General features: G+C 55.5%; 1 protein-coding gene across 1 annotated transcript; it reads left to right on the forward strand.

The window, feature by feature from the left end:
• Positions 1–2,992: 2,992 nt before the first annotated feature.
• Positions 2,993–15,420, forward strand: LOC142875595 (growth/differentiation factor 10-like). The gene is made up of 3 exons (XM_076010330.1): positions 2,993–3,608; positions 11,846–12,777; positions 14,468–15,420. Exons 1-3 carry the CDS (start codon positions 3,287–3,289, stop codon positions 14,657–14,659), a joined length of 1,446 nt encoding a protein of 481 aa, XP_075866445.1. The 5' UTR covers positions 2,993–3,286; the 3' UTR covers positions 14,660–15,420.
• The last annotated feature ends 379 nt before the right edge of the window (positions 15,421–15,799 follow it).

A 15,799-nucleotide genomic window follows, 5' to 3' on the forward strand; every position in this document is an offset into this window, starting at 1 on the left:
TGGCTCTGCCACAAATTAACTGGATAATATCATGAAACAATTGCTTGGGAACATTTCACTTGCTATTTATTTCTATTTATTTGGGGAGAGGTTCTTGATGAAACCAAATGAGCTTGCTTTTCAGAACAAACCAGGGTTTGCTTTTCTTCCTTACTCAGGCTTCATACTCAGCTTCATAACTATTAGGGGTCTTCACTCCTTGCTTGTGACTTCCGGAAGGAAACCCTGCTACCCCAGAGTGCCAGGCAAAGAGGCCTGGAAGACTGAGGGTCCCCGAAGCACCTTTCACCTCTCTGGAGAGGGTGCTCCCCACCCAAATTGGCAAGTTGAAGACCTTGTACCCCTGGTAATCACCGTGTACTATACTTCCAGGACCAGGATGACTGTGTAGGAAGCTGTCAGAAACCATAGACCTGAAGACTTGAGCCCCCAGTCTGCCATCTCAAGCCTTATTTTGAGCTGCGGCCTGAGCTATTAAAAACAAAACATTCTCGTTGGCAAACTCCACAATTAGCCTCATTTCCATGCTAGAAACACCGTTCTGCATGAGCTGAAATTGCACAGAGATTGTTTCTTGTCTTAGCGATGCAGTTTTGAGGGCTGTGCTGGGAGCCAGCGAGGATGTGGCCCAGTGGTAATCTGAATTGCTTCACCAAACACGTTTTTATCCCATCATCCCAGCTACAGGAAGGGGGCCACAGTGCTTGTGTTCAAGACTTTACAGTCCCGCTGCTCGGCAATAAAATGCGGCAAGAAATATTAGCCATCCCTGGCTAATGCCTTAATTCCCTCCCAACAATGTCAGAGAATCTGTACCCTACAGGTTTTAGTGCTGGCTAAAGCCTGACCCTCAGGCTGGCTTGAATGGAGCCAGAATGAGTTAAGGAGAGCCAGAAGGCTTTAATGGACATGGATCCGAATAGCCCAGCTTGTGTGGGCCTCCTGCAGACTCACCCTCCTTTTCATAGGCCTCGATTGTGTATGGCCTCAGCAGAGACAAAACTACCCATGAGCAGAGGTTACCCCCAGCCGGTGCAGGTCAGAGGCATTCTCGGGGAGAAGGAGAGAGGGGGGCAGAGGGGAAGTAAGGGGCACATGGAGAAGGAGGGAAGTGGGGGTGGGGTGGGGGGAGGAGCAGTAAAATACAGTTCATTCCGGATCACTTATAAAGAGAGACACATCAATCCCAGGCTGCAACTTGATCATCTCACCTTAGGCAAACCAGTTCTGAAAACCAGTTCACAGAACAAATGGGATCTATACTAATAGGAAGTTGAACGCAATGAGAGCTAATTTTCAAAATAAATAAAATGCTTCTCTCTAGTTTTCCAAAGGCTACAGGCCTGAGGTTCAGAAGCTTTTAATGGAATGGCCTCTAATTTGACACTGCAAGATTGTGAAAAATTACAAATGGGTTGTGTTTTACACACCGACAGAAGCTTTTTCCAGCAATTTACAATTATTGCATTGTGAGCCCTCCAAGAAAAGTAACTATTTTGGCTCACAGAGCCCAAACTTACCAAGTAAAAAGAACACCATGTTCACAAGTTTGCAAATAGTCCTTTGACATGTAGCATAGACAGTATTCGGGACTCTTTCTGGAAGAGCATGGATTTGAAGATGACCCTTCCTTCTCTTGCAACAATTCTTAAACTTTTTGGGTGGGCCTGGGGCCCCTTTTTAGCCTGGTAAAGCCTGTGAAACCCTTCTCAAAAGAATGTTTTTAAATGTATGAAATAAAATATTCAGGGTTACAAAGGAAGCAAAATAAAATTAAAATACAGTTATCAAAAATATTTTTTAAAAACAACTTTGCAACACAGTAACATAATATATGTTTCTTTTTATTAGTTCATTAACCAACTAGCAACCGGGCCCAACAATCATTACAATTTCAAAGCAGTGATGAGTACAAACTATACTTTGAAAAATCTGCAGCAACTCCTCTGTGACATGAAAATGTCTATGGACGGTGCCCATTGTTGACAGAGTTGCTGACATCACTGTGGCTGGTTTCCTGCGTTTATATTAGGAAGTGCTATGTTTTAGTAAGAGTTAGTGAAAATAAAGATGTAATTTTCCCCATGAAGTTCACAGAGCGCCTGAATTCTATCCATAGAGAAGAAGCCCTGATAGAGTCAAGACAAAGTGCAGGACCCTCAGGACCCAGGGTGAAGTGAGGGGCAGTAGCCAGGGACTCCCTGTACCCTCTCTCCACTGGGAACCCTTCCTGGGAAAGCCACTGCTTTCTCTCCGCCTGCTCTGATACTTTGGAAATGTTTTTAAAAGCAAATTGAAAGCATGTCCTTTTTCTGCAATCCTGAAGGCCACATGTCCAAAGATTAATAAGGACCTTTGATGTGTTTCATCAATCCTTGTTGCCAAATAAAGGGTCAGTTAATCAGCTAATTCTGAATTTAATCAGGATCTTGTTCCAGTTGCCTTAGGCTGACTGAGCTTTGGGGTGAGGGCTTTCTTTTCACGGCCTGCTCAGGGAAGGTCCGTGTTCCCTGCATGCTTGCATTTTGGACACACACTGACTCACAGGCACTTGGGCTCACACACATCCCCTCTCAGGTCCTCACTGGGGAGCTGTCATCTTGCGACCACAGAGCCATCACAAGCAATTGCAGGGCAACCCAGCAGGCAGCCCCCTGCAAGCGCCGCCCAGCCCCCTTGCACCCCAGCCAGGCTGTGGCGCCACCGAGGAGCCAGCCGCGGGGCTGGGGCTCGGACTCTAGGGAGGGGATCGGAGAGAGTGCTCGCCCACGCCCACGGCCCCCACACTCGCGGGCGCACACCCCGGCGCGCGCACGCCGCCACACTCGGGCGCACGCACACCGCAGCCGGCCGGGGACGGCCCTGTCTGCGGCAGCCCGGAGCGGTCGGGCGCGCAGCGGGTACCTCCGAGGGCGCCGCCCCGCCCCGCCCCGCCCCGCCCCGCCCCGCCCCTCGAGCCCGCGGGCCGGCGCGCGGTGGGCTGCAAAGTTTCGCGGCGCGAGTCTGCCGAGGCAGCGCGGCGACTCGGGCTCGGCTCGGCTCTGCGCTGCTCCGGACGGCCGTGACCGCTGGCCGGGGACTCCGGCGGCCTGGACTGCCCGACCGCGCGCCCTGCTGCCCGCCCCGCTCCGCCCCTCGCCCCGCACGGAGCCTGGTACCCAGCGCCCCGCGCCCCAGCTCGCAGGCTCCCCGCGCGCCCTCCCACCGCGGGGTCGGCCCGCAGCCTCCGGTGCGCCCACGCTCTCCCTCCTCCTGGGCTCCTGCCCTTCGCCGCCCTCGCCCCGCCATGGCTCGTGGCCCCGCTCGGACCAGCCCGGGACCACCGGGGCCTCAACTGCTGCTGCTGCTGCCGCCGCTGCTTCTGCTGCTGCTCCGGGGCGCGGGGGGCAGCCACACAGCCCCTGCCAGGGCCGCACAGTCCGCGGCCGCCCACGGGCTCCCGGGGGACAAGCACCCCCAGAGACCCCTGGGGGACTCGGCCGCCACGCTGGGCCCTGTCGCCCAGGACGTGGTCGCTGTCCACATGCTCAGACTCTATGAGAAGTACAGCCGGCGGGGCGCGCGGCCAGGAGGGGGCAACACAGTCCGCAGCTTCCGGGCCCGGCTGGGTAAGTAGAGGTGCCCGGAGGACCCGTCTTCTTGTTCTCCCTTCCTCACTGGGCCGTCCTCCCCACCCTGGGCCTCTGCTTTCCCTCTTCCTTCTATTCATCCCGTCGTTCGTTCTTTCACTAACAATCTCCTGAGCTCTCTACGCCAGGCCCTGAAGCTCCAGTGGGGACACCAGAGTGGCCCGGCATGGCACAGTGTTCCTGCCCCGGGGGTGCTCCCACTCTCGCCGACCACAGACTACCCACTACCCCGTACAAAAGGCTCGCGCACAGGTGGAGAGGGGACATGGCCTGGGCGAATACCTGTGTCATAGGGTCAGTTGCAATGGCACTTGGCAGATGAGGACAGTATGGTCAGGTGGACACAAGGCTGCCCTGGTGGCAGTGCCAGGCAGTGAGCCAGGCAGGAAGCATGAAGCTCCAGCGGGGGCAGTTAGGGTTTCTGTAGCAGGGAACAGAGTGGACTGAGAAGGCCGCGGGAGGCCTGGGGCTGAGGACTTTCAGGCATGGGCATGAAGTGTTCAGACTACAGGGCTTTGAGGAAGGGTCCAGAAGTATGGGCAATGAGAGCACCCCACCTCTCTCTGTCCTTGCCCCGCCTTCCCGCTTTTCCTGATCCCTGGCTGGGGTTGAGCGGAGGCCCTCCCTGCCCTGTCCAGAGAACCTTCCAGGCTTCAGCCTCAATTAGCCTATCAGCCTTTGCAGCCTTTGCAGGCCCTGCGCGGACAGAGAGGAGATGCAGCTGGGGATGCAGGGGTGTGGGAAGACCTTGGTTGTCATAGTGACTACTCCTGGTGGCAGAATGCTGTTCCAGAAAATGTGGGTGGGGGTCCCCTGCAGCCCTGTGGGGGATTAGGCCATTCATCAGGAGAAAACCCTCAGTCTGCAGCCCCCCTCCTGAGAGGAGGGGACAAGCCCAACTTTGGGGCCAGACAGCCTGGGGTCAGATGTCACTTGCTGCTCCCTGGCTGTGTCACTTGAGGTAAGATCTGTGGCCTCAGATCCAGAAGTGGGAAGCTTAGCCTCCCATAATTGCGGGCTGGGGAGCACCTGCCACAGGGAGGCCCGTGCCCTTGTCCTCCACTGAGCAGACTCCCTGGTTCAGTGTCCCTGGACTCCAGGCCAATCGAGTCTAACTCCATCCCCCTGGTACCTTTTATTCACCACCTGGGGTCCATTTCTGGAGCAACATTATTAAATTAAGCCACTTAAGAATCATCTGGCATTAATATGACCTTCTGTAAAGCACTCAAGTTATGTGGCCTTGAGTGCATTCATCTATAAAATGGACAAGGCTTGCCAGTTCCTCCCCTGCAGGGTGGCAGGAAAGGTGAAATGAGGTAATATGTGTAAACCTGGAACCCAGTACTGGCCAGATTAGGTGTTGGTGCATGTTATTCTCCTGGGAGTACAAAGCAATGTGCTAAGTACTCTGCGCTCATATGGATTTGAACTTGACCTTGCTTGCCCATTAACTCAAACTTGAATCCTTTCAATTGAGGAAGCAAGGCCAGCAAGGTCACTGCTGTAGCAAGGGAAGAACACACCCTTCGAGCCCACCCACGTGCTGCTGCCGGGCATGGAGGGGCATTTTCGCAGAATGGGTAGCACAATAGTGGAGCACAGGGCGTTAGCCCCCAGAAGGGCCTGGAGACAGGACCTCAATCCAGCACTTCCATTTTACAGACGAGGAAACTGAGGTGGGAGGTGTTATTCACAGTGGCAGTGGTTGTCACCTCTTGTCTGCAAGGCCATTGTTGTTCTCACTGCCATCCCTACCCCTCACCATTTTCATCAGAACTAAGCCCAATGTCTGGGAGGGGGAGTGTGGAACAGACAAATCTGGGAAATCAGAATTCTGGTACAGTCTGGAGCTGTCTGACACATCCTTCTTCTTTGGAACCCTGAGGCAAACTTGGGCATGAATCCCAGCGTCACTAGCTGCTGGCTGGGTGCAGTGGCATAGTTACTTTACCTCTCTGAGCTTCAGTTTCCTTGTGTGTACAGGAAGGAGGCGAGCATTCAACGGGATAATGTAGGTTTCATGCCTGGTATAGAGTGGAGGCCCAGGCACATTGGTTTTCCATCCCCCCACTTGATTCATTTAAGCTGTTTCATACCCAGCCCCTTGCCAGCCCTCAGATGTGCCTGCTTCCTGACCACTGGCCCCTCTGTGAGAAGGCGTGAGCTTCGGCAGGGACCTCAGCTCATGGGTGAAGCCACTGATACGGGAGGCTCAGCTGTGGTCCTGGAACATACCAGTAGCAGGCTACCCCACGATGGTGGGTCTCTGCTGCCTCAGTGGGGCGGCACCTCTTTCCAAACAACAAACGCACGCATCGCTGCCACCCTTGGCACAGTGGCTGTGTTACTCGCCTGCCACCGAGCAATGTAGCTCAGCTGGCAAGTGTGGCTGTGAGCTGGATTGGCAAGGTCCAAATCCCAATTCTGTGACCTGGGCAAGGGACTAAACTTGTCCATGACTCAATCTTTTTCACTTCTAAAACGGGGCTATTAATGCTGCCTTGCTTGTAGGACTTTTTAAAATGGGAACTGTGATATGTCAAGTGCTCAAACCATTCCTGGCACGTGTGCCAACAATTTATTAGCTCTTACTTTAATTACACCAGCACCCCTTTCCTCCCTCCCCTCATTGCTCCCTGAAGTGCACTTTGTTCCCTATTAAGTCTGCTTCGTGGAGAGCACCTTTGAGCTTGACCCTAAGGGGTAAGGCTGGACCACCCCCCACTCCCACTGAATGACCTATGTTTAAATCTAAGCTCCACCACCTACCAGTGTGATACACTGAGCTTGTTTTCTTCACCTCTACAATGAGAGTAGTACTACATACCCATCTGTCAAGAATGCCAAAAGTCAAGTTCCTTGGTTACCCAATATTTCCTAAGCCCCTGGTTTGGTGGCAGGTGCTATAAGCTTGGAGGACACAAAGACACATAGTGTATTGGCCTTTCTCAGAAAAGCTCCAGAGCTGGCAGGGCAGGTGGAAGTAAGCAGGAGAATAGGGTGGTGGGCCTGGTGGGCGGGGTCTGCAGGCGGGGCCAGGGAGCCTTAGCAGAGCACCCGGCCCAGCCCACTTGGAAGGGCAGGTGGTGCTGGCAGGGTGTGGAAGTGAAGCCCCGCGCTGTATGCCGGGACTGCGAGGAGTTTGGTTTTAATGAGGAAGTACTGTGAGGAGGGAGAGGCAGGAGGTGGAGCTGGACAAGTAGGTGGCATCCAGGCCATCAAGAGCCGGCCATGAGAATCGTGAGTGTGCCAGTAGGCGATGGGGCAGTGTACAGTATGGGAGCATAGAGCTGTCAGGGAGAGAGGAGAGAGAGGGGACAGGGATATATATGTATTTACAATGTTTTTACCCTCATGGGATTATATCTTCAACATGCAGGGGAAGCGTGCAGGCATTCCCATTTGAAATTACCTTTTTTCATTACTGATTGTCTGAACTGTGTCCCATGGCTATTGGCCCCTTGCAGTTTTCCTGTGGAAACTGCTTCCTCCCACTGGGGTCCTTGTCTTTTTCCTGCTGATCTGCAGAGGCTCTTTCCACAGGAGAGGTCGAGGTAAAGAACCTCCACCTCTAATACATGGTTTGCTTCCAAGGTACATGTGTGGCATAGGGGTGACAAAATTCTGGGGCCACTGGTGTGGCTGAGGCCAGGCCTGAAGGTGGGGTGGGGTGGGTGGGAACGCTGAGTTCAGGGTGGCCGTGCAGGACGCACTGGATGCAGAGCCACCAAGGCCCCGAGATTGGTCAGCAGCAGGAGGGGCGGGAAGGGAGGATTCCGGGAGGGGAGTTCTCAGGCTCCTGCTGGAGGGTATCAGGCCTCCCACTGAGAAGAGTTGGGGGGTGGGTAAAGGTATGCTGTCCTGAGGGTGGCTGCAGCTCCTGGGGCCACCTGCAAGGTATCTGAGCTCCTGCTGGGTGCAGACACCGTGCTGGGTGGGCTCTGCAGAGCCGATCTCACAGCAACTTTTGGTGGTTCCTACAACTACTCTGCCTAATTTACAGATGAGGAAACTGGGGCATGACTTGCCTAAGGCCCTATAGCTAGTAAGAGGTGCAAACAGGAGTTAAACCCCATCCCTGAAGCCTGTGAGGAAACAGATGCTCAGTACCTGCTAGTCCCCTGCCCTTCTTCACAGCATCGCTGGCCAGTGATGCTCTTCCTTCCTGTGGCTTCTGGTGGTGCTTCATCTCCACTCTGCCCTCACTCAGCACTCTCACTCTGGCCAACCTGAGGGCGGTTTCAGGGGCAATGATGAGGGCACCAACCTCCAGGTGACTTGTATTCTGCACCTGTGTGAAGAGCTACTCTTGGCCTGAGGGTTTGCCAGCAGGGAGCCTGGAGAGACCATTGGGCCAGGAGGCCCCTCCCCAGTGCCACCTCCCCTTCCCTAGGAAGGACACTGAGTGCCCATCAAAGTGGTCCTGGTCACGATCCTGAGAATTCCCAAGATCCATAGAGAGATCAACTTGCCTAAATTAAGTCAGTTTCTTCTTAGAGAGTCAGAACTCAAAAACATCCCCACAATGACTTGGGTTTGACATGCATGTTGCAGTGCACAGTGTGTGATCTTTGTCCATTCACTCTTTGGCAGACCATGGTCACATCCAGAGCACATGGGGGCAAGGGGTGTGGGCTGGGGTCAGACACACCTGACTCTGCCCCTTGCTGGCTGTGTTATGTAAACAAGTTATACGCCCTCTCTGAATCTCCAGCTCTTCACCCACAGAATGAGAGACCCAAGAACACTCAGCGCAGGGCCATGCACATATGCTCGGTGCTCTGAACACTGTAAACTAGTTCTGTTCAGAGAAACAATATTATTCCTATTTAAAAATGAAAAACCCAAGGCTCCAGGGGAAGTTAGTGGCTAATGATCTGGCCACCCAGTGTCTGCAGTTGGATTTGCATCACCAGTTGTTTCTTTCCAAAGAATGAGGCTTTCTGGACTGTTTAAGGATGTGGTTAATGCGCTCCAAGGCAGAGGGCCAGGAACCCCCTATGAACTGCCCACTCCTCCCCTGTCCCTGCTTGGGCAAGTTTAAAACAAGAGCCCATCACTCAACGTGTGTCTCTGAGCACCAGCTGTCAGCCAGGGCTTGTGCTAGGGTCTAGGGGTGCAGCAGGGAACAAAACGTGGCCCTGTCCTCTTGGAGTTTGTGCTCTGGGGGAAGATGAGCCATAAACAAGTCAGTCTACACCACCACGGCAGGAGGTGCCGTGAGGGCAAAGGCAGCAGGGGCTAAGTGCTGGGGCTGCTCCTCCAGGCGACAGCCAGGCGACCCGCTGCTGTAGGGCCTGGGGGTACCTAGATGGGGGAGCTTGTGAAGGCAGACAGAGCAGTGAGGCTGAGCCCTGAGACAGAAGCCACATAGGGGAAGGAAATGAAGGCCAGTGTCACAGGGCAGAGGCATAGGGGGAGGGTGGGTGAGAGATGAAGTTGGAGAGGTGGGTGGGCCAGACCAAGGAGGGCCTTGGCAAGGGGTAGAGTTTTATCTGGGGGCAGTAGAGGGCTCTGAGCCAGGGGTGAACCATGGTTGAATGCACCCCACATACTGGGGCCTCACTTGGACAGTGCTCTGTGAAACTGTGCCATGAGAGGAGGCTGCACCAGGCCAGGCTGCCTCCCCACTGGGCAGAGCTCCACCAGGGCACCTTCCACCCCCTTTGCCATGACCCCAGTCAGCCCCCAACACTTAGCCCAGAGTAGGACTTTTGCAAATGTTTCTTGGGAAAAGGGAGAAAGGGAAGGAAGGAAGAAAGGAAAAGAGGGTGGTAGGAAGGGGGAAGGAGAAAAAAAGAGAGAAGAAGGGAGGGAGGGAGAAAGGAGAGGTGAAAGGTCCCTCATGAGACACCAGCACAGTTCATGGGAAATAGGGACTTCTCTGAGGAGCTTCTCCTTTGTGGCCTGGGCTTTTCTAAATGGAGAGACTTCAGGTTGATGCCCTTTCGTTCAGCCACAGCCTGGGGCCCCTGCACTGTGTATGCAGGCACATCCAGACAGGGAAGTCTTGGCTCCTTGTGTGGGGGGCTTGGGGGTGACCCAACTCCACCTACACGGTTCCCAGCAGGGAGGGTCTTCCCTGAGCAGGCTGCCCCGGGAGGGGTGAGCACCTCTGTCCAGAGGCATTCAAGCCACAGTGAGCTAGGCCTCCTTTTGCATGTTCTCTAAGGTTCCCCCCACTCAGAATCTGTTAGCAGAACAAGCGAGGAGTCAAGACTGGAACTAGATAAGAGAAAAATGTGTCTGCCATGTTAGCTGGGTCACAGCTCCGATTTGGATGGGTGCATGGAAGGTACCTGAATTGGTGTAGGAGGAGCTTGCTCTGCTGGCCTCAGTTCCTTAGATGCAAGTGGCAGGGAAGCATGGTACTCCATTGTGCCTGGCACTTTACATATGCTATTTATCCTCCAAACAATCATGTGAGATGGAGTCTGTTGTCCCTGTGAAGGAGATGAGGAAAGCAAGGCTCAGAGCATGGTGTGGTCCCACTGGGGCCTGGGAGCTTCGTTCCTAGGGCGTTTTCTAGCTTGGAGTGTGAGTGTTGCATTGTTGGTGAGCTTTCACCCTGCCCACAGGTCACCCTGGACGCTACAGATACACAACCACAGCCACCTGAGTGAGCTGTCAAGTGCTGGGGCTTCCCAAACCCCCCTGATGGCCAGAATCCTGTGGGGTGCTAGTTTAAATGTGAGACTCAAGGTCATTCATTCAAGGCCACAGTGTTTCGGGAAGCCAAGTTTACATGTGCACCAAGACCCTGTGCTGCTTCTTATGTGTGGGGCATATGAGGGGCTGTGACACTGTACTGGTGGGTTTGTTGCCAGGACTAGATAAGGTAATGTCTTCGGAGTATCACATAAGCCTTAACTGGCATTTATTTCTCAGGCCCTGCACAGACATGCTTCTCTCTGTTCCTTCCTCCTTCCCATAGTCGCTTAGGAGTATTTGAAAATCCCTAATCGAATTATGCCTTCTTCCCAATAGAAACAAAGAATATTAGATTGAAGGATTGGGTTAAAAAAAATTGCAGCTGATCATGTGGATACAAGTGTCAGAGAGGTATGACCCCAACCCATGCCCCTTGGAGAGCCTACTGTCCCCACAAGTCCTGTGGGCCTGGGACCTCCCAGCAGTGGGAGGGAGGAAGCCAACCCCACTGGCTCTGGTCTCTTGCTAGTGTGCAGCATTCCAGGAGACACCAGGAAAGGCCCTCCTCCCCTCCTAAGCCTGGAGAGGACTTGGCAATTTTGGAGAGAGCTCCTGCTGCTGCCAGGGCTGGGGCAGCTTCCTGGCAGTGCAGAGGAGGCTGTGCTGGCCTAGGTCCCTTAGATATCACCCAGCGGAACCGGGCAGCAAGGAAACAGTGGTCAGCAACCCTGGGGAAGCAGAGGCTGGAGCATTCTCATGCCAGAAGCCAAGCTACAGAAGTGAGGGTTGAGGTATCCAGTTCCTTACTGTGGTTCAGGCCTCTGGAGAGCAACCTGCACCTTGGACATTTTGTCCAGTGACCTTGTGCAGTCCTGACATTGCTCTTTCTTTGTCAAACAATCTTAAAGCCCTCAGACAAAACAAAGATCAGGGCAAGAAGCAAAGATGCCCAAATGGCTGTACTCTGAACCTCAGTTTCCCTTAGAAGGTGCTCAGAATGCAGTAAAAAAAAAGGGATAAGGGTGGGCTCATTTCACCTCATTTGGAAGAGTGGTGACATTTGACGTAAATTGCATTTAATGATTGCATCTAAAAACTAACTGCATAAAATAGAGGGCCGTGCAAATATAGGAGGGGCTGCCCTGACATGGGGCTTGGACCCAACCCAAATCACCCTGACTGAGGTGTCAGTGGCATTGGCTCACTGGGAGGCTGTAGAGTGCAGGAGGGGACAGGGCCTTTAGGGTCCAGCAGGCCTGAGCCCCCACCCTGTCTGCTACTTTTTCTTTTCTTACCCCTTCCCCTCCCCCTTCATTTTTTGCAGCGAGATATTGGCAGTCCCCAACCTCTATGACCTCAATTCTTCAGCTGTTCATTCAGGATCCCAAGGGGCGCCCTCGTTGGTTTAACAAGAGGATTGCAGGGGATAGGGAAAGAAAAGGGGGGGGGGGCTGGAGGGCTCGGTCAGGGGGCGTTGCCCTCTCTCCTGAGCAGGGTAGGAGACCCTGCGGGCACAAGGACCGTCCAGGGGAGAACCTAAGGGGTCTGTCCTTCCCTCGCAGAAGTGGTCAACCAGAAGGCCGTGTATTTCTTCAACCTGACGTCCTTGCAGGACTCGGAAATGATCCTCACGGCCACCTTCCACTTCTACTGGGAGCCGCCCAGGTGGCCCAGAGCACGGGAGGGGCTGTGCAAGCTGCGGGCCAAGAACGTCTCGTGCCACCTGCAGCCCTCCGGGCCGCCGCCCGCGCGCCGGCACCTGCTCTTCCGCAGCCTGTCGTGGAACCCGGCCGCGCAGGGGCTGCTCCGCGGGGCCGTGGCCCTGGCGCCGCAGCCGCACGCCCTGTGGCAGGCCAAGGACATCTCCCCCATCGTCAAGGCTGCCCGCCGGGACGGCGAGCTGCTCCTCTCCGCCCAGCTGGACTCCGGGGAGCAGGAGGCGGGGGTGCCCAGTCCCGGGCCCCACGTGCCCTACATCCTCGTCTACGCCAACGACCTGGCCATCTCGGAGCCCAACAGCGTGGCGGTGACGCTGCAGAGATACGACCCCTTCGCGGCCGGAGACCCCGAGACACGCGCAGCCCCCAACAGCTCGGCAGACCCCCGCGTGCGCCGGGCTGCGCAGGTCCCCGGGCCGCTCCAGGACAACGAGCTGCCGGGGCTGGACGAGAGGCCGGCGCGCGCGCCCCACGCGCAGCACTACCACGAGCACGCGCTGTGGCCCAGCCCCTTCCGCGCGCTGAAGCCGCGGCCGGGCCGTAAGGACCGCAGGAGGAAGGGCCAGGATGTGTTCTTGGCCTCGTCGCAGGTGCTGCACTTCGACAAGAAGACGATGCAGAAAGCCCGGAGGAAGCAGTGGGACGAGCCAAGGGTGTGCTCTCGGAGGTACCTGAAGGTGGACTTTGCGGACATCGGCTGGAACGAGTGGATCATCTCGCCCAAATCCTTCGACGCCTACTACTGCGCGGGCGCCTGCGAGTTCCCCATGCCCAAGGTAGGGTGTACCTGGCCGCACGAGTCGTGCCACCGTGCTCTGCCTGTTGTCGGACTCCCAGCTCTGCTGCTGTTGGCAAGTCCCTCGGCACGTGGGCCCCGTGTCCTCATCTGCAAAATGGGATAACAACTCCTCCCATCTATCCCAGGCAGAGCACAGGGGCCGAGTGGCTCCTTGGGCAGATAAAGCCCACAGAGGTGTTGGGTGTGGCTGTGCTTTTTGTCTCCGCCTCTTTAGACGCGCATTCCCACAGCCTGACCACTCAGCAAAGTCGAATGGGTGCTGCCCTGTGGACAGGGCTGGTCCCAGAAGCCGCATCCTGACCAAGGCTGTCATTTCCGTTCCTGGCCTGGACCCCAGGGCTTGGGTGTCTGCGACCAGCACGGCGCTAGCCCCGGTGGCTCTCCCCCGTGTGGGCTTGCTCCTCCCTCCCGCTCGGGGCAGGAACCCCGGCAGCTAACCCGCTCCGTGCACAGCAGCCTGCACAGCACGCGGCGCTGGCCGTTTTACCCGTCGTGCGGCCCAGGGCTTTCAGATGCTCACCCTCCCTCCAGGCAGGGCTGTGCCGCGTCCGTCCCTCTCCCGGGGCCTGCACCGCGGCGGGCTGGCTCCCCGAGATGCCGACCCTCGGCACCCAGGGCCCGGTTGCCTCCTGCTTGCTCTGCCGAATCCCGGTCACGCCTTTCCCTCCAAGAAAGGAAGTCAGGGCATAAACCCAGTTTGAACGTATAAATCAGCCCGCTGGGAAAGTCCAGACCCAGGTGTGGGGCTGCCTTAACCTGTTGGGGTGTTGGGGGCGTCTCGAGAAAGGGCGGTGCCCCACAGAGACCCGATCTGCTGGGAGGGCGCCCAGCCGGGCCGTGCAGTGCCAGGGCTCTGCGGCTGGCGGCTGGCGGCCTCCCCTCACCTCACCGGCCCCCCGAGGCTGCCTCCCCACCTTCCGGGACCCACGAGTGCAGGCGTCCTGCCCGCGTCTCCTCCCCGCCACACAGGCTCCCTCCTCCACTGCTGCACGCGGCACTCGGGCTGGAGACGAGCCAACGCGGTCCCTCCCGCTGGAGGTGGGCACGGTCTCTGAGCCGAGCCTCTTTCTAACTGAGGGTCTTGGTCGAGTTGCTTAGTCATTTTAAGCTTCAGTGTCTTCACCAGTAAAATGCAAGTAATATCCACCCCATAAAGTTGGCAGGATGACGGCGTGGGCCGATGCAGGTAAAGTAGCACCGGGAGAAGGTCAGCTCCCAGCCAGCACACTGGCCCTTCAGGTAGTCACTAGAATACCATCACACGGGAAGAATTCCTGGCTCCTCAGACTGCAGGCGGCTCTGGCTGGGCCCTCCCTCGGCTTTCTCTGCTCGGTTTCTGCCGTTTCTCGCGCTCCTTGGGGATGTGTGGCACTCAAGCGCCCCCAAGTGGCCAGTGCTGCGTAAGGCATGTGACGTCTCATGGAGGCCAGAAGGGCAGGAAGGCTTAGCGGCTCTTGCAGACCTCAGCCTGGGCTCAGCGTGTGGCAGATTGCAGAGGAAGCCTGTCCCCAGCCCCGGATCTCGCCCTTTAATCTAGGCTGGCGCCTTTTCCGTGGTCTCGGTCAAGGAACAGCACTGGTGCAGCATGGCCTGGGGCTGGGAGGACAGCATGGGTGGTGGGTGAGGGCAGAGCGCTGAGGTGACCTTGTTCCTTTCTTGCCTTGCAGGTTGTCCGCCCATCCAACCATGCCACCATCCAGAGTATTGTCAGGGCTGTGGGCATTGTCCCTGGAATCCCAGAGCCTTGCTGTGTCCCTGACAAGATGAATTCCCTTGGGGTCCTTTTCCTGGATGAGAACCGGAATGTGGTTCTGAAGGTGTACCCCAACATGTCCGTGGAGACCTGTGCCTGCCGGTAAGACAGCTCCAGGGAGGAAGGAAGCCTCTGCCACATGGCAGAGCTGTGTTCTTAGAGCCCTGTGGGACCAGGACTCGACTAGGAGTGCAGCTGCAGACACAGGGCTCTCGAGACCACAGGCGTTGCTGCTGGGGCCCAGGAAGATCTGCCCACTGGGGCATCATTCTGGGGTCTTTCGGGAATCTGGGATTAGCCCTGGCCTGAAGGTTGCCCGTCATTCGTACCCACAATACCCACCGTCCTCAAGGCCTGAAAACAGAACATGCCCAGTGTTGGCCAGATGTGATCATCATGTCATAATTGAGGAAGAAGGCTATGCAGATTTCACGGCCCACACCCCTTTCCCATGGGAAGAGCCTCTGTTTAGTGCTCAGTTTAAACACTTGGGGCCACATAGCCACCCTGGAAGAATAACGGTATAAATGGGTATTTTCTTCCAAACTCCACTGCAAAAGCTTTATACATAAAGTATGCACATGTAACCAATGTTCTTTTTCTTAACATATATTTTATTTTAAAATAACAACAAAAAAGGAGGCAGTTGCCACGATTCCCCGAAGAAGAAGTAATCATGCTGAGTAAATGTGAGTGTTTGGACGTGCATATTGAAATAACACATATGATAATATGTTCGAATACTAAAAAGTAACCAAGATTTTATATTTTTGTAAATTATACTTTCTATACTGTAGATTGTGTACGTTATGTGTTTTTATGAAAAGCTAATAAATTAAAGGTACAGTGGTATCTTGAAAAACTGAATGTCACTCACTCCAAAATAATTGCTCACTCCCCATCTGTAAGTATAGCACCTGGATGGCTTCTGGGGACACCTTAAGGGTCCTTGGAGGACCCCTCCTGCTGGCCAGCTCCGTATTCTCTGTGTGTTTCTCAGGCTCCAACAACCCAGAGGCTCCCGTGCTTCCCAGGGCCCTGCCCCACGTATTCTTTCCTGCAAATCCCCAACCTGGGCTGGTGTCCAGCGAGACTGGACAGGGACCCAGGCAGGCACAGTGGCCTCCTGGAGTTCCCTCACTTCCCTGGCCTCAGGAGCCATCCATCCATTGGGTGGCCTCTGAGGCATTTAAAGGGTTGTCTATGACTGCCTAGGCAGAGGTCTTTTACTTGGGGTAATTTGAGC

Source organism: Microcebus murinus, chromosome 14, assembly GCF_040939455.1.
Source record: "Microcebus murinus isolate Inina chromosome 14, M.murinus_Inina_mat1.0, whole genome shotgun sequence".
NCBI classification, from domain to species: Eukaryota; Metazoa; Chordata; class Mammalia; order Primates; family Cheirogaleidae; genus Microcebus; species Microcebus murinus.